Consider the following 22,846-nt stretch of genomic DNA (forward strand, 5'->3'; position numbering starts at 1 on the left):
AACTTACATTGAACATTGGAGTTTTTTCTCGGTCAACTCTTCTTGTTATGTTCAGTTCTCCAGTTTTTCCATTGATAACAAACAAACCATCGGTCACTCCTTGGCCAGAAATTGAGTAAGTAATTACCACTCCTGGATCGTCTGCATGATCAGAACTTATCTAACAGGAACACAACAGAGTTAATTGCACTCAGTAAATGGAAGTTCTTTAAAAAAAACATATAGAAACATACTATGGACAACAAGCAAGATATATATTTGTATGTAGTAGTACATGCCCTTACTATGTAGAGGAAGCTACGCTGCATTCGCTTTAATTTTCAGGAAAAATGTTTAAAAAAGGACAAGAAAAGATGTTACTCATATTTTTACAATAACTAACTACAAAATTAAGGGCTAGCTTTTGCCTGTCCCTTCTTTAGGTGCAAAGAGGTAGTGAAGGATGCAAGGAGCTCAAATCTCTCATGTCTTGTGCAAGGACAGAGTGCAGATACTATTCCTTCCTACCATACCTGAGAAGCACAAACTACACCAAAGGGGGTGTGGAAGAGGAAAATCACGGCCTCCCTCACCACTCTGTAGTGATTCTCAGTACCAATTGGGTATGCCACAGTGAACGTACTGTACCATCATTAGGATTGTAGCAATTTTGTGCACTTTGCTGTGTATCTGGGAGCCTCCTGAGGGCATGTCTACCCTTACCTCTGGAGCGATCGATCCAGCAGGGGTCGATTTATCACATGTAGTGAAGACGCGATAAATCGACCGCCGAGCGCTCTTCCGTCTACTCTGGTACTCCACCGGAGCAAGACGCGCAGGCGGAGTCGATGGGGAAGCGTCAGCAGTCGACTTATTGCAGTGAAGACACCATGGTAAGCAGCTCTAAGTACGTTGACTTCAGCTATGCTATTTTCATAGCTGAAGCTGCGTAACTCAGACCAACTTAGCTCGTTCACCCCCCGACTGTAGACCAGGCCTGAGACATAATTCATCTCAGAGCTGCACCTACAATGCAAATTATACAATCTGGTCCTAAAACATTTGCTTTATGTCATTATAGGCAGGGCTGATAGCACCGTCTATTATTAAGATTGCCCAACACTTCCTATTATAAGATCCTCTTTTCAATTGCTATAGCTTTGCCAAACTTAAACCATTTGGCTAAAATTCTTCATGCTGGGTGTTTTCATCAGGCTGAATTTTTTTTGAAAGTTTCCGCCAAAACAGTTCAGCCATTTCTGAGAACATGGTTGGGAAAAGTATTTTGCAATATTTAAAATGTTCTAAGGATGCATTTTTGAATAGATCTAGTGCCCTCATGCTATGGACCAGGGGCATAAAATTTGATATGAAGGGTTGTTTTTATGTCAAGAATATGCCTTTTGCAGTTCTTATGAAAATCTGTCTAAATTTGGCCAAGTGAAAAGCCTTTGAAAAACATCAGTTCATGCCTATGCTTAGTAGACACTTCAGAAGATTCAGCTACTAAACTCTAAGAAGATTCCAGACTTAATGTGCATGTTTCATCCTCTCATGGTTCCTATGTATGGTGGAGTATTACCATGTGCCATCACCACAGAATGACTGAGCATGTTCTGGTAGCCCAGCGCTAAAAGGGCAAAGTCAGACTTCCCTTGTAATTAATACTCCGGGCTGGGATCATGCTGGGCACTGTAACTGAGAGAAGAGAGCCTGGCTTTCCTGTGCTTTCAATGACCATCCCCTGCTGGCACTGGCAAGGCAGGGAGCCTGGGTGCGGGGGGAGGAAGCAGGAAGATTGGGACTTCTTGGTCAAGAAGACTCAGAGCTGGTGAGGGGATGACTTGGAAGCCAGTTGGTGGGCGTGGGAAAACACTAAGATCAGATGAAAAAACTGGGAAACAGGGGAAGATCTGGAACTGGCTGGGCAAGAAGACAGACTGGGAGGAGAGGTGGAGACTGGGACTCGGATGGGGAGCCTGGAGTGGGAGACAATAGTGACTGAGCAAAGGGCTTGGGATGCGAAACCTGATAAGTGGAGACTGGGATAAGGACATGGTTGGGGTGGGAAAGAGAAAAGTTTGACTAGACAGGACACAAGTGGGGAGGGAAGGAAACAAGAAGAAGGGTCTACATTTACCACAGCACACCTCCCTCCAGAGACCAAAATGGAATCCAAGATTGATGAACCTTACCAGTCCTCTGCTGTTAGCAGATATCTGTGAATGCCACTGTCAAATGTGTGTTTCATTCCCTTGTTGTTCTGATCCACACACAGGATGAAAAACTATTATTGCTATCAGTTACTCCTTTAGCTCAAGTGCCTGAGAACTGTGCAAGTGGATCTAAAGATTCCAGTCCTGCTGTTGTCATTATACCACATGATGGAATTTCTGTTTCGGATGTTTGCTTTTTTAAAAACCTAAGAAATTACATGCTAAGGCTGCAAAGTCAAGCACTCAGAAGTCAGAAAATGCTCCCCGAGTGTACGCATTATGACAGTATTTAATTACATCATATTTTTTCCATAGGACCACTGCCTCATTCAATGAATAAGACAGACCTGCTCTAAGGATGACTCAGGGTAGAGAAGTAGGCTGTAGAACTGCTTCCTCATTTGTTGTGGAAGTTGAAAAGTGCGTAGTGAATGAGGCAGGGAACTGCAGGAAAAGAATTGAGGATCTCATGGATAAGGCAGTTGGATGTTGCCCTGGAGAACTGGATTCTGCTCTTCCTTCTGCCACAGACTTCCTATGTGATGCTAAGCAAGTCACCTAAAACAAGTTTTTCACTCGTGGCCACTAACTGTGCATTCCTCATTTTCTGAGTGCCCAACTTGACACTGTGAATTCTGATTTGCAGCAGTGCTGAGTACTGACAGCTGTAACAGAAGTCAGTATTATATAGCAATCAACTCCTATTAAGTACTCTGAAAAATTAGGTCTTACGCATCTTAAGTGGAGCACCCAAAACATGAATACTTTTGATTTTAATCTCTCTGTGCCTCTGCAGCCCATCTGTAAAATGGGGATATCACCCCTCCACACAAACACCTCACAGAGGGTTATGAAGATTGATTAATCAATCTGTCTGTGAAGCACTCAGATACTCCAGTGATGAGCACCATATAAAAGTCCAAAGGAAAATTAAAAATTCCTTCTTCAGATCAGAGTTTGAACAGTGTGCAGTAAATAAGACCTGAGGCCACATATTTAATAATGAGTAGGGACACACACACACAGTTCATTAATAAAGCACCAACCTTCCTGTGCACTGAATGAGGCTGGGTCATGTGCAAAAAATACTATTTGATCAGATAATTAAACACTGTATCATAATGCATACACAGAAGGCAGGAGGGGCAAATTAAGGTTGCACAAGCAACCTTACTTCTGGCATTTCCTAACTTGCAGTGATTGACTTTGTAATGTTAACATTCTTTTAACATAGTTTTTTTTACAGGTAATGCGAGTATAAACTTTGTGAACTAAGAAGAAAAAAAAATAGGTAAAAATTGAGGCCAACCAACATTAAACAGTGTCCACAGACACCATTTTTTTTTTTTAAAAAAAAACCCACTCTTAAAGAAACACTGAAAATAAAGGAACTTGATACATATACTAAGTACTGCACAGATAAAGTTGTTCAGATGTTGTGTAGAACCTACAGCAACGGTTACATTTGTTTGATTTTTAGTTATTTATTACGTATTATTCATTGTTGAACAGATACATTGGGGAAGAAAACCCCAATTTTGTAAGGCATAAGAGTATCAGTTACTGTTGGCCTAATCCTGCAAAGCATTCATGCTCAAAATTCCATTTTGGGGATCATTGCCAAGGTAACATTTTCTTTAAATTGCTGGCTTAAAGAACTGGAGGGTGGTTTTAACAGTGTGTGTGTGTGTTTAGAGTAGGCCCCAGCTATATTTTACATGCAACAATGTACTTTCAATAATGTTTCCCCGTGTCTTACTGGGTTTCAGCTGTTCTCTGACTTACTTTAGCAATTGGATTAATCTTCAAATTGTCGTCCTCTTCTGAAATCATGGCAGGCGGAACAACCCATTCCCGCTTCTCTCTGATTTTACTATTCTGATTAGACAGGTCATCATTTTTGGCAGCTTGATTAAAAACCTAAGAAAAAAGCAGGTTTAAATTCCAACATTACATTTTAGCCATTAAACACTAACACTCCTCTCAATTGACCACTGCTGTGCCTAGAACTTCTGGATGCCATTTTTCACATGTAATTTTAATTAAACAAGCTGATTGTTTAAATTTACACTCTGATTTTACTGTAGATTTTTTTTTTCCTAATAAGTATGCTTTATTTTAATGGTAAGGGTCAGACTCTTCCCTGAAAACCCATGTAAGAAGGAAATGTGTCTGTTTCTTTTAAACACTCACTTAAAAAGGCCAGGTTTAAAATAAACAAATATAAATTATGTGACAACTGGGAATTAGTCAAATCTCTCAGAATGGGTGTGAATTAAAGTGGTAGCTATCAGATCAGAGGAGAAAGTTATCTATGCAGTCCATTTTAAAGAGCTGAGGCCTCTCACATTTCCTTGTTTGCCTTCCCCTCAAACCTCCCTCACCCCAATCAAATGACCTCCATCTTCTCTCTTTACTGCTCCTTCCACCCTGTCCATAGAGCCTCACATCCATCCTCCCACTGGCTCTTTGTCATCCACCCTTATGTTATAATCTTGTCAACCCCAGAGACTTGCAAACTACTTGCTTCCACTACCTTATCCTCTTTCCCATGGAAACCCACCTGTTCTCTCCAACTGCCTGGCTTACTCAGTGCAGCGGCTCTCAGTATCCAGATTCAGATTTGGGATGGGATTCATGACAGAGTCTTAGGTGCCTAAAATGGCAGCTAGATGCCTAAATCCAACATACAGGCACCACTGGCATTCACAAAACCACTGCTTAGCTGCTGCCTATTCCTGGAGGTGCTTAAACTCCTTAGGTACCTACGTTTCCTCCATTAAACTCCCAGAGGTTCCTAAATTTTGGTTGCTGAGCATGAAGACAGCTCCCTAACTCGACACTGCTGAGAAGTTTGGTTCCTTACTCGTGCCTAAGCCCCACTGGGACTCTCAGACTAGGTGTTCCTCCACTGTCTTGCTTTCAGGGCCCGGTGCAGTAGGAATGCTCTGTGCATACCTAAAACTGCATAAAAGATGGTGGTGGTGCAGTGCCTAAGTCCCCCTTGTGACTCTTACCTTGATACCAGCCAGAAACTAACAGTCACTACCATTAACTCAGAGAATCTCAAAGTTGATTCATCACAATCATAATATTCTAGGGAAGTTTTCTCCCAATGGAAAATAGCATTAATGTTGATGGGTTTAGGACTAGGCCTATTCAATTATATTTCTGCAGTAAGCAGTAGATATGACTTTTGTGTTGTGTCTACATCAAAGCAACTCAAGCTATTTACCAGTTATAAGTAAAGTGGTCTTTTCTTGTTTACTGTTTGCTCAGAAAACCTTTTCTACACATGGACATTGTAGTTATTTCTCAACCATTGCCTACCTCTAGGTGAAGTCCATTTCCAAAGTTCAAACAGATCTGTCAAATAAACGATATAGTCAATGTTATTCATTCTGCATCTGTTTAGTAGCATTAAGGTACAGTTTATACAACCACACCCAAAACAAACTTCAAAATATAAAAAACAAGTAACAGTCTGATATTGCAAGGCAGGGTGGATTTGATTTAAATCACTAGTCAGGAAGACTCAATTTAATCATATATTTCTACATAAAAGTGCATTCTTTTTGGTTGTTATAACCTTAATACATATTCTTCAGAACTCAGAGATAGATGTAGACTTCATTTTTAGAAGGTACACACTACAAATTTTTTAAGTGATTTATTTTGAAAACTTTTCAGATTAGTTTTACAGCTATATCAGAAAATGGTAAATGAAATAACCAAACAATCATTCAAAGGTAATTGAAGCAGATATTTATGAAGTCATTGGGTGAACTACTTCCAATTCAACAGGTTAATCATTACTATTTGGAGGATTTTCTTGCCATGCTGTATGAGGAGGAGAACATCATCAGACAGACATTTAAATAGTTTTATTTAACAAACAAACACACACACACACACGTTATGTTTTCTGGATTTTTTCTTCAACAGCAAACATATAATATTTTAACAAAACAAGCATATGAATTTTTGAATTTAGTTAAACATTCAAGGTTTTTTTAAATCAGGTTTGTTTTTATTAAAATTGTTTTTAACTAAAATAGTTAAATGAATTTAAAAAATAACAAAACAAAAATTAAATCGACTGTGTCAGCCAAATCAACATGAAAAACTTAAAATATTGGCTTCTGCAGCTAACTCAGTCGTCTTCACCTTCATTTTCCTGTTTGTTCATAATCTGCAAAAGGAAAAACAAGTTTTTCTGCTTTTTCAGGTCCCAAACCATTTCTTGATTTGGAATGAATTAGTCCAAAGGAAGAAAATATTCTTTCTACAATGGCTGAAGAAGCTACTGCTGTTAAAAGTGAGATTATCACTTCAACACTCTCTGAATCCAAGTGCTTAAGTGACTTCCACCAGTTCACAGGTGTGACTTTCTTTAAAACATCATCAGCAAACATATATTTCTTGAATGGTTCACTCTTAGCTCTGAAGTTTATTAGAGTTGACATTATGAGGGATGATTGCTGGATGTCCATGTCATAACCAACTCCTCTTCTTCAGCAGTTAAGGTTTGACCCTGGTACCAAGTACTGAGAATATCTGCAAGAAAATGAGCTGAAGATAGGGCTTGTCTCATTTGTTTTTTTAATGCTTGTAATTTAACTCTGTCATTGCAGATTTCTCTTTTTAAGATCTCACCCAGTTCCTTCCAAATTTCAACAGCATAAGCAATAAAACAGCTATTTCCCTGCATTTTGTTCAAGGCTACAGAAATAGGCTTCAGGGTACTCAGCATGTGTTCAACACTTCTCTTCAGCCCAACGTTGAGAACTTTGGCTGTGAAAGTGTCATCTATTTTTTCATGATTTTGTTCACAAACTGCCATCAGATTAGGCCAGTTCTTGATATAGTGCTCAAAACATTCCACTACTGAGTTCCATCGCATGTCTTGTGGGAGAGTTAGCTTGGTTCCTCCCACTTTTTTCAGAGCGGCTGCTGCAAAGTGGTTGTTATGGAAGTATTTTGCAATTTCAACAACATTAGCCTTTATTTCTGGAACACTGAAGTCTTTGGCTAGGAGGTGTATCAAATGAACACTGCAATTGTAGGTTATTAGCTTTGGACTCTCTTCTAAATAATTTCTTCTCATCTTGGATACATTTGGAGCATTGTCTGTGACCAAGCTGCGTACTACACATTTGAATTTTTTTCCATAGTTTGTTATAGTTTTTACTGCAACTTCTTGTAAGTATTCTGCTGTGTGAGCATTTCCTGATGTATCAATTGTTTCTGTAAGGAAGACATTCCCTTCTTCTGTCATCACACAAGCACATAAAACAGGATCATTGTGGACATTGCTCCACCCATCAAGACTCAGGTTAATAATTTCACTCTCTAGACATTTTGCACACTGCTCAATTTCTCTTTCATACACTTTATCCAGCAATTTGGCCTATGACATCTGCTCTCTTGGGTGGACTGTATCCTGGTCTTAATGACTGAACCATGTTAATGAAGTGTGGGTTCTCCATCATATGGAAAGGAAAATTTGTTGCATAAACAAACCGGGCAATTTTTTCATCAATTGCCTCTTTTTGTAATCTGCTGGTTCTTATCACAAACTTATCTATGGTTGTTTCTAGATAATGGAGATTTTTTTCTTTTTGCTACAGGTGATATACTGTGGCTATGTGACATACATGATGTGACTGAAACACTATCATTGGCAGATAACTCTGAAACTATAGAAAATGATGCTGATCTTGAAGGTTTATAGTTTTCAGAATCCTGTATGTTGAGGATGGATTCTCCTAAACAAAATAAGTCAATGCAGTTATTATTATTACCATACTGCTCATTTAGTATTACTCATTGTAATCACTGACACTCAGTACTACTTTAAAGGTGAAATTGTAAAAGGAAGATCTGCCTATTTCAGCTATTTATTTTTTATCACAACTGCATCTAAAATGATAGTACCATAGAGTAACTACATTTTTTGCTCAAACATGAGAATTCAAGAATAGTCCAGAAGGAAGACAGGCAGTCCTTAAGAAAGAGGTATGAAATAAAAAAAAGTTTACCAACCTGAAGATCCTGCATGTTCAGACATGTTCCTTTCATCTTCAGCGCAGCTTCCTCCTGAGACGGAATGCTTCTCACGATGTTGTTTCATTCGGGCAAGCAGGCCTTGCATTTCTTTGTTGCACTGTTTGCATTTTGCACGCAAGCCTGTCTTACCCACAGGTAGAGGAACTTAATTAAAATATTCCCAAACTGGGTCTCTTTTATGGACTGCTGCCATTATAGCTTTTCCCTTCTAGTGAGAGAATGGTATGGTAGATCACAGATCAGTGAAGGCTACACTCAGAAAGACCTCAAGACTTCTGGAATATGCTGCTCAAACACTTTCACTTTTGTTTCTACTGCCTGTTCCTCTCTTCTCATTTATCTCCAGATCTATTCCACCCCCAACAATCTTCTATTCATTGAACTTTTTGAAACTTTCCATTTTTAGAGAGAGGTAAGGGATTTACTCTGTGTACACAAATTTGCATAGAGATAATAGGGTTGAGGTCTATTATTTCTCACCTCTATATATTATTTATTTATTTAAAAACAGTTTTGCTGTTAACAAGCATGTTATCTCTTGAGACAAAAACCCACAGTTTGAGAACTGCAAAACTAAGCATCTGTGATGGTATCTTCTAGACGGAGTACTGAGTCCCATTGGGTAGATAGAAAGATTAACCTAACTAATCTATACAGAAGCCGCCGGAGCCCCATAAGATTGGGTCCCTAATCCATGAACTATTGGAACTCATTTACAAAATGTTTCTTAAACATTACATGAATATATTGTCTCATACTATAGAATTAGAATTTATAATTCCTACTCCATGATGAGATATCTTTGAGCTATAGTGTATCTTAATTAAAACTATCTTTAGATAAGTTTTTTCCTCAAAAAGCATTTTATCAAAAAAATCACTTTTTATCCACCCTCATTGCAAGTCATTTAGGTGCTTTTGAAAATTTTACCCACAGTCTATAAGGTATACAAATATTTTATAATTAGAAAATTAAATAAGGTTAGGATCTTTGCAAGCCTTTATTTTAAAAAAGCAAGGAAGCAAGCAAGAATTCTCTTTTTCTTATGCATAAGTGATCACCTCTTGGTTCAACAATAAGTCAATGGGAGCCTTCTATTGACTCAGACGGGTGTAGGATCAGGCCAATAATGCTGAAACTAGCAGTATTAGGGTGAAACTTTGTCTCTCCTGGAGTACCTCTGCTCTGTTAGGCCTTGGATCATGTAGGAGCATCAAAAAGGTTTCAGGTAATGTCTTAAAGCAAGGATATATCAAAATAACTTCATTTATATTTATGAAGTGAAAGAGGTAATTCTGCGCCTAGAAACCTTTACAGTAATAGCCTTCAGCTCCATGCCCTATACTCTAAAATGTATTAGATATTTTTTCCAAACACACGTGTCTACAGTGTGTGCACAGTTCAGGGGAACTGCACCTGTATTCCCCCTCTGTGATCCCTTAAGCGCACCACTGTAGACTCCCAGCGCCTCTCTTGGGCTAAGGCCTTAGGAGAAGCTTAGCTCCCCTAGAACAAACCATGCTATTTCCAGGGCCTCAGACGGATCAGTCGAGATTCACAACATTGGTGAGGCTGCTCACCTGGTATATTTGTTATACCTCACCTGGCGCTGGACTCCATCTTGGGATGTCAGTATTTTAAAGAATCCTTATTGAGGTTACAGGGACAAACCATCCCGATGTGTAGAAAGAATAGTAAATATGGCAGGCGACCAGCTTGGCTTAACAGTGAAATCCTTGCTGATCTTAAACACAAAAAAGAAGCTTACAAGAAGAGGAAGACTGGACAAATGACTAGGAAGAGTATAAAAATATTGCTCAGGCATGCAGGAGTGAAATCAGGAAGGCCAAAACACACTTGGAGTTGCAGCTAGCAAGAGATGTTAAGAACAAGAAGGGTTTCTTCAGGTATGTTAGCAACAAGACAAGAGTCAAGGAAAGTGTGGGCCCCTTGCTGAATGAGGGAGGCAACCTAGTGACAGAGGATGTGGAAAAAGCTAATGTACTCAACGCTTTTTTTGCCTCTGTCTTCACAAACAAGGTCAGCTCCCAGACTACTGCACTGGGCAGCACAGCATGGGGAGGAGGTGACCAGCCCTCTGTGGCGAAAGAAGTGGTTCGGGACTATTTAGAAAAGCTGGACGAGCACAAGTCCATGGGTCCAGATGCTTTGCATCTGAGAGTGCTAAAGGAGATGGCGGATATGACTGCATATTGGCCATTGGCCATTATCTTTGAAAACTCATGGTGATTGGGGGAGGTCCCGGATGACTGGAAAAAGGCTAATGTAGTGCCCATCTTTAAAAAAGGGAAGGAGGAGGCTCCACGGAACTACAAGCCAGTCAGCCTGACCTCAGTCCCTGGAAAAATCATGGAGCAGGTCCTCAAGAAATCAAGTCTGAAGCACTTAGAGGAGAGGAAAGTGATCAGGAACAGTCAGTATGGATTCAGCAAGGGCAAGTCATGCCTGACTAATCTAATTGACTTCTATGAAGAGAAAACTCTGTGGATGACGAGAAAGCAGCGAACATGTTATTCCTTGACTTTAGCAAGGCTTTTGACACGGTCTCCCACAGTATTCTTGCCAGCAAGTTAAAGAAGTATGGACTGGATGAATGGACTATAAGGTGGACAGAAAGCTGGCTAGATCATCGGGCTCAATGGCTCCATGTCTAGTTGGCAGCTGGTATCAAGCAGAGTGTCCCAAGGGTCAGTCCTGGGGGCGGTTTTGTTCAATATTTTCATTAATGATCTGGAGGATGGTGTCGATTGCACCCTCAGCAAGTTTGCAGATGACACTAAACTGGGAGGAGAGGTAGATATGCTGGAGGGTAAGGATAGGATACAGAGGGACCTAGACAAATTAGATGATTGGGCCAAAAGAAATCTGATGAGGTTAAACGAGAACAAGTGCAGAGTCCTGCACTTAGGATGGAAGAACCCAATGCACTGCTACAGACTAGGGACCGAATGGCTAGGCAGCAGTTCTGCAGAAAAGGACCTAGGGGTGACAGTGGACGAGAAGCTGGATATGAGCCAGCAGTGTGCCCTTGTTGCCAAGAAGGCCAATTGCATTTTGGGATGTATAAGTAGGGGCACTGCCAGCAGATCGAGGGACATGATCGTTCCCCTCTATTCTGCATTGGTGAGGCCTCATCTGGTGTACTGTGTCCAGTTTTGGGCCGCATACTACGAGGAGGACGTGGAAAAATTGGAAAGCATCCAGCGGAGGGCAACAAAAATGATTAGGCGACTGGAACACATGACTTATGAGGAGAGGCTGAGGGAACTGGGATTGTTTAGTCTGAGGAAGAGAAGAATGAGGGGGGATTTGATAGTTGCTTTTAACTACCTGAAAGGGGGTTCCAAAGAGGATGGATCTAGACTGTTCTCAGTGGTAACAGATGACAGAACAAGGAGTAATGGTCTCAAGTTGCAGTGGGAAAGGTTTAGGTTGGATATTAGGAAAAACTTTTTCACTAGGAGGGTGGTGAAGCACTGGAATGCATTACCCAGGGAGGTGGTGGAATCTCCTTCCTTAGAAGTTTTTAAGGTCAGGTTTGACAAAGCCTTGGCTGGGATGATTTAGTTGGGGATTGGTCCTGCTTTGAGCAGGGGGTTGGACTAGATGAACTCCTGAGGTCCCTTCCAACCTTGATATTCTATGATTCCCTGGGGAGGGGAGACCCAGTGTGTGGGGGCAGAACCCCAAAGGCACTGGGGCCCAGGAGGGATATGGGAGCCATGAGGCAGGCAAGCCACCAACCAGCAGAGGGTGCTCTGGAGGCTGGAGAGCTAATTCCCAAGACGACCAGCAGGAGGCACCGCAGTAGTGAGTCTTCACTTCGCTACAAAGTGCAACAATATTTAGAAATTAAAAGAAAAGGAGTTAAATTGTTGGAGACAGTGAGATTGTTTTGATTTTGGAACCTGAAAATTTGAGTTTTTTAGAAGGAGATTAGAGTAGTTTAACTCTCTTTTCCTCTAGCCCCCTAGATTTTGCACCCTGGAATAATTTTTGGCTTTGTTAGTACGCATCACATGACAATCTCTGGCGTGATTTCAGATTCAAGTCATTCAGTGAGTAATTCTTTATCCACTCTTCAACTGGGATCTAGACTGTGACTAAGCTCTGCAAGTTAATTTCTCCTCTGATTCAGAATTAGTTGCTCTCAGTTTCTCTGCAACTATTCTTTCAACTTCTGCAGGAGGCTTTATTTCTTTTCGCACACTATTTCGTGGGTGCTGTTGGGAGATTAGACTGAATGTTGTCTCAGCCTGAGAACCAAAAAACTGTTCCTGAAGAGGTCTTTCCTAGCATATGTATCCTGAAGGATAATTCTGCCAAGTAAAATCTGGTTTAATTTGTGCGAACTGGATGCAGAAACATAAATTGGGTATAAATTCAGGGTGGCCACTCTGAGAAAGAACCTGAAGTCTGATATCGGGAGAGGCGTAACAACCAATGCATTTACTAAAGGGTAACACAAGATGCAATCGCAATAGCTGAACAGTGACAAAAATGCTGGCAGGCGGAACATCTCCCTACACTTTAAAACCCCACAAAAACTTTAAATACAAGGAACAAAAGACTGAAAGTGAATAAAAGTCGGGAACTATGCGTGTGTTGAGCTGAGTCAGGAAATGGCAGTCTCCCCCAGGATTGGGAGGCAGTGCCCATAGCGCTGAAGTAGCCTACAAAGGCCTGCTGTAACTCACCCTACATATTGTCTAGCATATCCAACCCTCTGGTGGACACACTGGCCATATTACTACCATCCCAACTAATCCCCTACTGCAACAGAGAGATTGGTGTGGAGCCTCAGCTCTGTGAGAGGGACGGAGATGCAGAGTTCCCCTTTTTGAAACTTCTTGGCTCCCTGGTAACTACACACAGCATTCTGGTTATGTAGAGGGCTGCTGATTGGAGTCAGAAGGCCCTGATCTGGTTATTCTTAAGTCTTTCCAATGTGTTCAATGGGAGCTGGATTAGTGATCACGTGATCGTTCCCCTCTATTCGACATTGGTGAGGCCTCATCTGGAGTACTGTGTCCAGTTTTGGGCCCCACACTACAAGAAGGATGTGGATAAATTGGAGAGAGTCCAGCAAAGGGCAACAAAAATGATTAGGCGTCTGGAACACATGACTTATGAGGAGAGGCTGAGGGAGCTGGGATTGTTTAGCCTGCAGAAGAGAAGAATGAGGGGGGATTTGATAGCTGCTTTCAACTACCTGAAAGGGGGTTCCAAAGAGGATGGCTCTAGACTGTTCTCAATGGTAGCAGATGACAGAACGAGGAGTAATGGTCTCAAGTTGCAGTGGGGGAGGTTTAGATTGGATATTAGGAAAAACTTTTTCACTGTGAGGGTGGTGAAACACTGGAATGCGTTACCTAGGGAGGTGGTAGAATCTCCTTCCTTAGAGGTTTTTAAGGTCAGGCTTGACAAAGCCCTGGCTGGGATGATTTAACTGGGAATTGGTCCTGCTTCGAGCAGGGGGTTGGACTAGATGACCTTCTGGGGTCCCTTCCAACCCTGATATTCTATGATTCTATGACCCAAGACAATGGTTAGTAGAGCAGAATGTTTTACTAATGCTAATTTCAGTTTAGTTTGCAAACAAAAAGAATCTGCTGCAGCACACATGAGAATGCAGCCCACAGAAATCACACTTCACTGACAGAATATGAAACATACATACAAACTTGATAGATGAAATCCTAGCCTCAGTGAAATCAATGAGAGTTTTTCCATGGGTTTCAGTAAGCTCACAATTTCACCCAATGAGTAGAAAATGTACACTTGCAAGGATTCATGGGTAGGCTGTTACAAAGTAAAATTAAATATGCCTCAGTCGTGACTGTATTTTCTTTTATTAAAAAGGCATACAAAGCTTCCGAAAATCCGTCTCATATGTTTAGATTGTAAAATTTTTGAGTTAGAAACTGTATTCTTACTTTATGTATGTAGAGTGCCTAGCACCGTGGGATCTTGATCCTCAACTGGAGCCTTTAGACACTACCCCCAGTATAAATAGCTTCCATTATCAAAAGCCATATCACTGGCTTTTTGTCAAGGAAGCAGTTTGAAGGGAAGAATATGACTGCTTTATGGGGGAGAACCTGGTCCCATTGATGTCAATGGCAAAAATTCTTATTGAGTTTTATCAAACTAAGATTTAGTCCTATATGCTTTCCTAAAATAATTAAATCTAGAAGTCCAGCATTTCTAAAACTTAGATATTTCATATTTGCTTTGTGTTACAAGTATCACTGAGAAAAAATTAAGCTTGTGACATAATGAAATAGTCTTATTGTGATTAGAGAACTTTCCAAACACACAAAGTGTCTTTCACAGGTGCGTCAAAATTTTTGACTATAATGCTAAAAACACATACATGTTCTTAACTTTCTGCATGGAGGGCTTGATTTCGCTGGGCTTTGGCTCAGGATCAGCGTCAGAGGGACTACTTAGCTGTGTAAAGATAGTCATATGCATAAGCGTTTATAGGATTTTACATAGTGCTGTGAAATCTGTGTTCCACGTGTCAGCGTATTAGATGGTGCCAAGAGGGGGCTGATAAAGAGATTATCCAAGAACTAAAATGAGAAATTTAATCTTCTTGTCCATTGCATAATAAACAGTCTTTTGGATCCACTTTTTATTAGGAGGCTCGAGGTCCACGTATAAGATTTTGCAGGCATTTCCTACAACCAGCTGCCTAGCTAGCCATTTGCTGATGCTTTCATCCTATCACAACAATAGTGAAATTGACAAATACAACTTATGGCAAGTGGCAGGCCTTCTAAAATCTAACCCCCCTCTTAAGGGCTGAATGAGAACTCCTCAGGTTGAGGGCATCTCCTACACCCTGTTGACAGAGTCTCTGCATTAGCTATAATGGGGATGAACAAGGGAGGTGAGCTTGCAGTGTTCCAGTAGCCCCAGTACCCTGCAAAACTGATACAGAGGAATAGCTGCCACATCAGCAGCAGATCATCCACACTGTGCTCTTCATGTGGTTTTTTTTTTTCCCCTCCCTAACTGCTTTATATTCTATTTCCATAGAGCCTGAACGCTTGGGCTTTGTGCAAGTAAAATGAAACTCAACCTAAGTATATAACCATAGGTTTGCCTCAGACACCTTATTTTTTTAAGTTTGGCCTTTATGTTTTTGGAATGGGGGAAGGGTTGACAATATCCCCACCACAGGGTTTTTTTGATCCATACATTTTAAATTTTAAAAAAATAAATGCAATGTGCTTAACTTCTCATACCAATGAGCACTGATTGTTTTAAAACTGCATTTAAGTCAATGTGAAGTTTATATCTACTCACATGTGTGAAAGGATGGATTCTGAGAATTGTTGAATACTCAGTTTTCACTGAAACCAGTAGAAGAGTTGAAGCCACTAGGTGAATCAAGCCAATAATGATTAAGAATCTTAACTCATTTATGTATTTCTTCATTACTAAACCTTTTAAAGCATATACCTTTTCATTTTTGTTACTATTTTAAATGTTTCTGGGATGTTTTCTGAGTGTAGAGAGGTTCAGTTCTCCCTATGAATCTGATGGTTTACACAAGCCCTTTTTTGGTACTATTGGGTGACAGAGATCACAACCTGTTACCTTTGAGTAAGTGCATACATTGTTATGCAACTCCTGACCCAGGGCTGATCTACACTAAAAAATTAGACCGACCCAACTACATTGCTCAGAGATGTGAAAAATCCACAACCCTGAGCGATATAGTAAAGCTGACCTATGCCCCCATATAGATACGCTAGGTCAACAGAAGAACTCTTATCAACCTAGCTACTGCCTCTCAGGGAGGTGGATTACCTATGCCGGTGGGAGAACCCCTCCTATTGGCATAGGTAACGTTCATATTGTAGATATATAGACTACAATATAGACATTTTGCACTTCAAATGTAGACAAGCCTTCAGCCTCCCTGGTAGTCAGACTTCACATTCTATCTCTGAGGTGCTCCACCTGGCACGGTCTTGAATTTGTCACCACACCCAATTCCAGTCATTACAAATTAGATCAGGTTTTATTGATAGCATAGGGAAAAAAAGACACAAGAAAATCAAAGCTGGTTAAATAAACATTTTTATTAAATTAGAAATAAAATAAAATCTGGCAGGTCACTACAAAAAAGGCTCCTATGGGTAGGTCTACCCTGTATTTTGGAGTGAGCCTCCCAGCCCACGTCCACAGACTTGTGCTAGCAGGGCTTCAGCTAACATGCTAAAAGTAGGTGTGTAGACATTGCAGATTGGGCTCTGAAGACTGGGTGGGGGAGGCCTTGCCAATGCCAAAGGGTCATCTACTCAGCTATTTCTAGCACACTAGTGAGAGCTTCACTAGCATGAGTCTGCGGACATGCAGGGTATATATACCCTAAGTGGCCAAGACTTAGTTACAGGCAGTTGTTTAAGGAAACTGACACATTATCTAAAAGTACTTTCCATTGTTGTCTCCCTGTGCTTAGCGCCATGGTCAGTGTGTCCATAGACCCATGGACTCTCTCAAGCCCCAGCATGCTTGAAGAAAGATGAATATCCACCCCAAGGTACGTGTCCGTTCCAGGATGGATCTTTGTTTTACGGGAAAAAATCCTCCACAGACACCATTTGCCTATTTCACAATCACAAACAACGTTTCAAGTAACACTAATATTAAGAACAACAAGGAGTCTGGTGGCACCTTTAAAGACTAACAGATTTATTTGAGCGTAAGCTTTTGTGGGTAAAAACCCCACTTCTTCAGATGCATGGAGTGAAAATGCATCTGAAGAAGTGGGATTTTTACTCACAAAAGCTTACGCTCAAATAAATCTATTAGTCTTAAAGGTGCCACCGGACTCCTTGCTGTTTTTGTAGATACCGACTAACCCGGCCACCCCCTGATACTAATATTAAGCCAACTTTTATCAAAAATAATGAAACCAGATTCCACATTTGAAATTCATCTCCAGAACTCTCAATATTCTTGTATTGCTACAATTACAATTTGTAATCAACATACTGACCATTCTAAGTCCCAATCCTGAAGTTTGTTCTATACAAATGGAGTCCTATGCCTGTGGACATCCCTTTGAAATTAATTGGAATCTGCATAGGTTCAGGAGGTCTGCCTGACATTATCTCTCATATCAGATTAAAATACCTGTGTTATTATTTCCATTGAGTTAGTGATACAACAATATTTTAGTGTAGGACTCCCACAAAATTTCCCTCTGATTAACCCTATTTCCCAGAGGTGCAGGACTGAAGATACTATTAATTTCCATGTAAACAGTATCACTTTCTCAGAACCACACCTAAGTAAGAGGGCAACATCTATGGCAGGAGTAATTTTGCCATAAAATCACCACTAAAGACAAGGTGAATGAACTTCATTAAAGGTAGGGAACTCACCTAAAGAATCTCTTCCATTTGGTGGCAAACTTTTAACAAAGACCCCCAGTGGCTCCTCCAGAGAATCACTGCTTTGAGTTCACAAATGAACTAAAAAGAAAAGGAGTACTTGTGGCACCTTAGAGACTAACCAATTTATTTGAGCATGAGCTTTCGTGAGCTACAGCTCACTTCATCGGATGCATACCGTGGAAACTGCAGCAGGGGCTATCACCAGCCGGAGAGTGAATTTGTGTGGGGGTGGTGGAGGGTGAGAAAACCTGGATTTGTGCTGGAAATGGCCCAACTTGATGATCACTTTAGATAAGCTATTACCAGCAGGACAGTGGGGTGGGAGGAGGTATTGTTTCATATTCTCTGTGTGTATATAAAGTCTGCTGCAGTTTCCACGGTATGCATCCGATGAAGTGAGCTGTAGCTCACGAAAGCTCATGCTCAAATAAATTGGTTAGTCTCTAAGGTGCCACAAGTACTCCTTTTCTTTTTGCAAATACAGACTAACACGGCTGTTACTCTGAAACCTGTCACAAATGAACTAGTCAATCTGATTTCAGGTGCATTGTCATGGTTCATGTATATTAACATATATTAAAAGAGTATATTCTGAAATTTGACAAGCCAGCGTAACTACCATTCATGCCAATGGTGTTAGGTATAGTGAGAGAACAAGTTCTATAAAGGATGCATATTATGGAAGCTACGGAATCTTAAACTGTATGACAATTTGCTTCCTTAAACTTTTTGCATCTTCGCTGAACAAGTTTATTTATAAATCAGTGACACTGAATGGATGTCACTGAGAACAGAATCTGGCCATTGGTCCCCCCCCCCCCCCCCCGGAGGTTGCAACTTACCAGGGAAATCACAAATACGTGTCAAGAGGGAAATTACCCTGCTCTTACCCATACTTTTAAGTGGGAGGTGAGATGAGTCCTGTGTAGATTTTGACTAGATTGGAGTGCTCAGGACAGGCTGTGCCCCGATAGGGAACCTTTGCAAATGATTGTATTATATAAAATCTCTGAAGTGCATGAATAACCATGTGCCCTCTCTTGATACTTTTAAAGCAATGTATAGCAAGTAAAATAGAAACAAAACACTAGACAGTTAAATATGGTAAGTGGGATTGACATCTTTTCATTTAAAGAGCCCAAACCACAGATTTGATCTGATTGACTGATATTTCGGTTTTTGTGTTTGTTTTTTTATTAGTAGAAAATTTTAAAGGGCTGTTGGTTTAATATTGGCACTTCCTTTGTCTACAACTCTTCCAAGTGTTAATGAAGAGTGATGTTTCCAAATAGGTATTGACTTCTGACTTTGTTTTCACATCAAAGTATTGCTTTGCATTAAAGGCTTTCAGAGGATTAGGAAAACTGTATACATCACAAGGTCGAGAGTAAAGATTTCTCAGTAGTAAAAAAATGTAACGTACTGCTCTGATTTCACATAAATATCTAAAATTAAAATCAAAGTACACAGGCCTCTTCAGTGTTAATTTAAGATTTCTTTAACAGAAGCATATTTTCTAGGGAAATCCCTGAAGGCCTTTCACTTGCCCACCTGCCATTGGTGGTTCTCAAGCTTCATTGGTGGACTCAGAAGCTCAGAATTATTTGCTGGGGAACTGCTAACAGAAAAATTATCTATTCAGGAGGATGAGAATGAGTATACTCCACCCTTGTAACAAAGCCCTCTATTTAAACACCATGAGTCAGAGTCTGATCTCATTTAAGGTATGTCTGGAGCTGGAAGTGCGACTTCTAGCTTGGGTGGAAGTACGCACACTAGCTTTGATCCAGCTAGTACACTTAAAGCAGAAGTGTGGCCACAGCAGCGCAGGTGATAGGATGGACTAGCTGCCCTGAGTACAATCCTGCATGGAACCCTAGGTACTTACTTGTGTGGCTAGCCCATCTCTTTGCCCACACCTCTGCATCTACACTTCTAGTTTTAGCATGCTAGTGCAATCAAAGCTAGCGTGCATATATCTACCTGAGCTGGAAATTACACCTCTAGCTCAAGCGTAGAGGTACACTTACACTGGTGTTAATACAGACTTACTCCTCCAAAGTTACTTGGGTGGCAGAGCCAATATACTTAACTGTGGTGAAGTTACTCCCCATTCACACTGATGTTTCTGAGATCAGAATCTAGCCCCAACTTCAACATACAAAGGGCCATCTAGGTGCATCCCTTTATTGGGGATAAGATGATGCACAGCAAACTGGAACAAGCTCTATGCCGTATAAGGGGAATGTTCTCTCTGCTATATTCTTACGTGGGTTTAGAGAACTCATCTGTCTGCTGCATGGCTAGCACGCTCTGCTGACTGGTATGTGAAGCTTTGGTTCTGTTTACATGCCAATTCTCCCCATCCTTTGGGGCACTGCATAGCCAGGGAAACTGAATCATAGAAACATAGGGCTGGAAGGGATGGTCATCTCCACCCCACTGTGCTGAGGCAGAATTAAGTACACCTAGACCATACCTGACAGATGTTTATCTAACCTGTTCACGATAGTTATTGCAGGGACTGTTGGTAAGAAGAGACAGGGCTGGCCAAGGGCACAGAGGAGGACTGATGCACATCATCCTCCATCCAGCCCTACAAAAGATGCCCAAAAAGTTAATATAGCTCCAATCACTTATAGTAGCCAAATTCTGAAATCTTTATTTGGGGCCAAATTTTACTATTGTTAACACCTTGTTGACTGACATGGGGTATGCAGTACTGTATTAACTTTTCTGCAGGCTGCCAGGGACCAGAGATCCTGAAGAGGTTCAGGGCCTCCAAGCAGACAGTCCTGGCCCCCCACATGTCGCCCTACAACTGTGAAAAACTTGGGGAAATCCATCAGGCTGCATGATACTTTTCTATGGGTTTGGGGAGAAAACACTGCTCCTGACAGGATGCTGTGGGAAAAATCTCCACAAGGATTTCTTTGCAAATAGTTTCTTCCCATGGCTTTCATCACAGAAGGGGACAACCTAATCACCACGTTTTATTTCCACTACAAGTCAGTGTGACAGAAACTAATATTATTTAAGAGACAGCATGAGGCCAAACTTAAAATTTGTAAAAACTATCTTTTACAAAACTAACTTTGCCCTTCAAAGTTAAAAACAAAAACAAAACAAAAGGCAGGGAAGGAAAGAGCCCATATTTGCTTCCTTGGGATGTATAAAGAAGGCCTGAAAGTTTGCCCCACCAAATGTTTTTCACATTGGAGAGTCACATCTTGTCATTCCGTTTTTTGTAAACAAACAAAACCCTCTGTGGATACCTGGCCTTCTCTCACTTCCTTGATACCTGTGATGTCATGATTGTGAAACTTGAACAAATGTTTTGGGAACATAATTTAGCCACTCCTTAAAACTCTTGTTTTTGTTTAGTCCTCACTGACTCAGATGAGACACAAAATGTTGAAAGAAAAGATTTCTTTGTTACAGATTCAACACACCAGCCCCTTTAACTAAGAGCTAAGAAATCTCCCATTATTTCCAGTTCTCCAAAGATACCTTCAGCAAACCAGGGAAGAGAAGAGAGAACATTCCTGATATTTCTAAGGTAGAGGACATGTAGAATTTAAACCTTTCAATACCTTCTTTATACATAATAAATTTAAAATATTATAAAATGACCCTGATCTTCCAATCGGATTTGCTCAGATGGACCACTAGGAAAAAAGGTGTTTTTTTCAATTGAGCTAGCTTTATCTGATGGAATATCCCATCTGACACTAATGTAGACGCAATTTAGCACTATTAGCTTGATTTCTAACAAGTTGGGTTATAGCCTATGGTCCTGCCTAGGCTTGAGCTAACTCAACTGAGAAAAAGCACCCTTTTCCTAGTTTAGCAAAGGCCAATGGTCTGTGCATCAGAGCACGGGGCCACACATGTGTATCCCCTGCACGATCGGGAATACTGGTACAACTAGTGAAAACTTCAAACCAGTTAAAATTTGTAAGTTCACCCATTGTAACACTTACAACAGTGAATAAAATATTTTCCAACAAAGGTGACTGTTTAAAGTTGACTGTGTCCCTATAGTTTGCTGAGCTTAGGAAGCTTGGTGACTGTTTAAAGTTGACTGTGTCCCTATAGTTGTCTGAAGCTTAGGAAACTATAAATGGCATGGGTCAAAAACATTTCAGCTGAACAGTTTTCCATTTGAAAATGGAGATTTCAGTGGAAGCAAAATCTTTCATAGGAATGTACCAATTGCATCAAAACTTTTAATGGAAGGCTGGCAGGGAGGCCAGTTGACCCAGTTCCTAACCTGATGGGCTGCGCAGTCCCATGGCTGTTCCATGACATTTTTTGAAATTTTGACTTTTCATCCCAACGCAGGATTATTTTCCCTCCTCACACCACAACCCCAAAAGTTTCCATAGGATGGCAATTATGTTTCCAATCAGCTGGACTATAAACAGCCAGCAAAACCACTGAAAAGTACATTATCTTATTAAGAGAATTTTTTAAAAAATCTAAGATATTAATAATGTCAGTAAAAGGAGTTCTTTATTTGGAAAGTTTTGTTTAACTTAGCAGTATCCATTCAAGATAGGTGAAAACAAAACCAATAGAACTGGCAAGGTTATGGAAGCCTCACTGGGTTAAAACAAGGAGTAGTCCTTGTGGCACCTTAGAAACTAACAAATTTATCTGGCCATAAGCTTTGACGGGCTAACACCCACCTCATCAGATGCACGGAGTGAAAAATAATCCAACAAATAAATCGGTTAGTCTCCAAGGTGCCACAAGGACTCCTTGTTTTTGCTCATACAGACTAACAGGGCTACTACCCCTCTGAGACCTGGCACGCAGTTAAGAGTCCTGTCCAAACACTCAAGGCAGACCCGCCAGGGTGAGGGGTGGGAATGGTCACATTTAACAGCTGGAAGACGGAGTAAAAGAACCGCGCCCGCCGCCAGGCACATTCCTAGACGCACCCCAGGCTACTCAGCAACTATTTAAAAAAAAAACAACAAAAAACCACACACCCCAAACATCTCGGTACAGGTGCAAAACCCGACAGTAACGAAGCGCTGAGAATGCCCCCCCCCCGCAGGGCTCCCCGCCCGCCATTACCGCCGCTGCTGTCTGAAGGCAAGAACAGCCCGCCGGGGCGAGGCGAGGCGCGGCTGC

General features: G+C 40.9%; 1 protein-coding gene across 1 annotated transcript in view; it reads right to left on the bottom strand.

Moving 5' to 3' along the window:
- Positions 1–22,846, bottom strand: part of LOC311516743 (uncharacterized protein) — a 97,380-nt gene that overhangs the window by 20,920 nt on the left and 53,614 nt on the right. The window contains exons 19-21 of the mRNA XM_084621086.1: positions 5,526–5,561; positions 3,981–4,115; positions 8–160 (exon numbers count right to left, since the gene is read on the bottom strand). Coding sequence (XP_084477212.1) covers positions 8–160; positions 3,981–4,115; positions 5,526–5,561 — 324 coding nt within the window. The remainder of the gene's footprint in view (positions 1–7; positions 161–3,980; positions 4,116–5,525; positions 5,562–22,846) is intronic.

This window comes from Lepidochelys olivacea (genome assembly GCF_965140295.1).
Source record: "Lepidochelys olivacea isolate rLepOli2 genome assembly, chromosome: 2".
NCBI lineage: Eukaryota > Metazoa > Chordata > Testudines > Cheloniidae > Lepidochelys > Lepidochelys olivacea.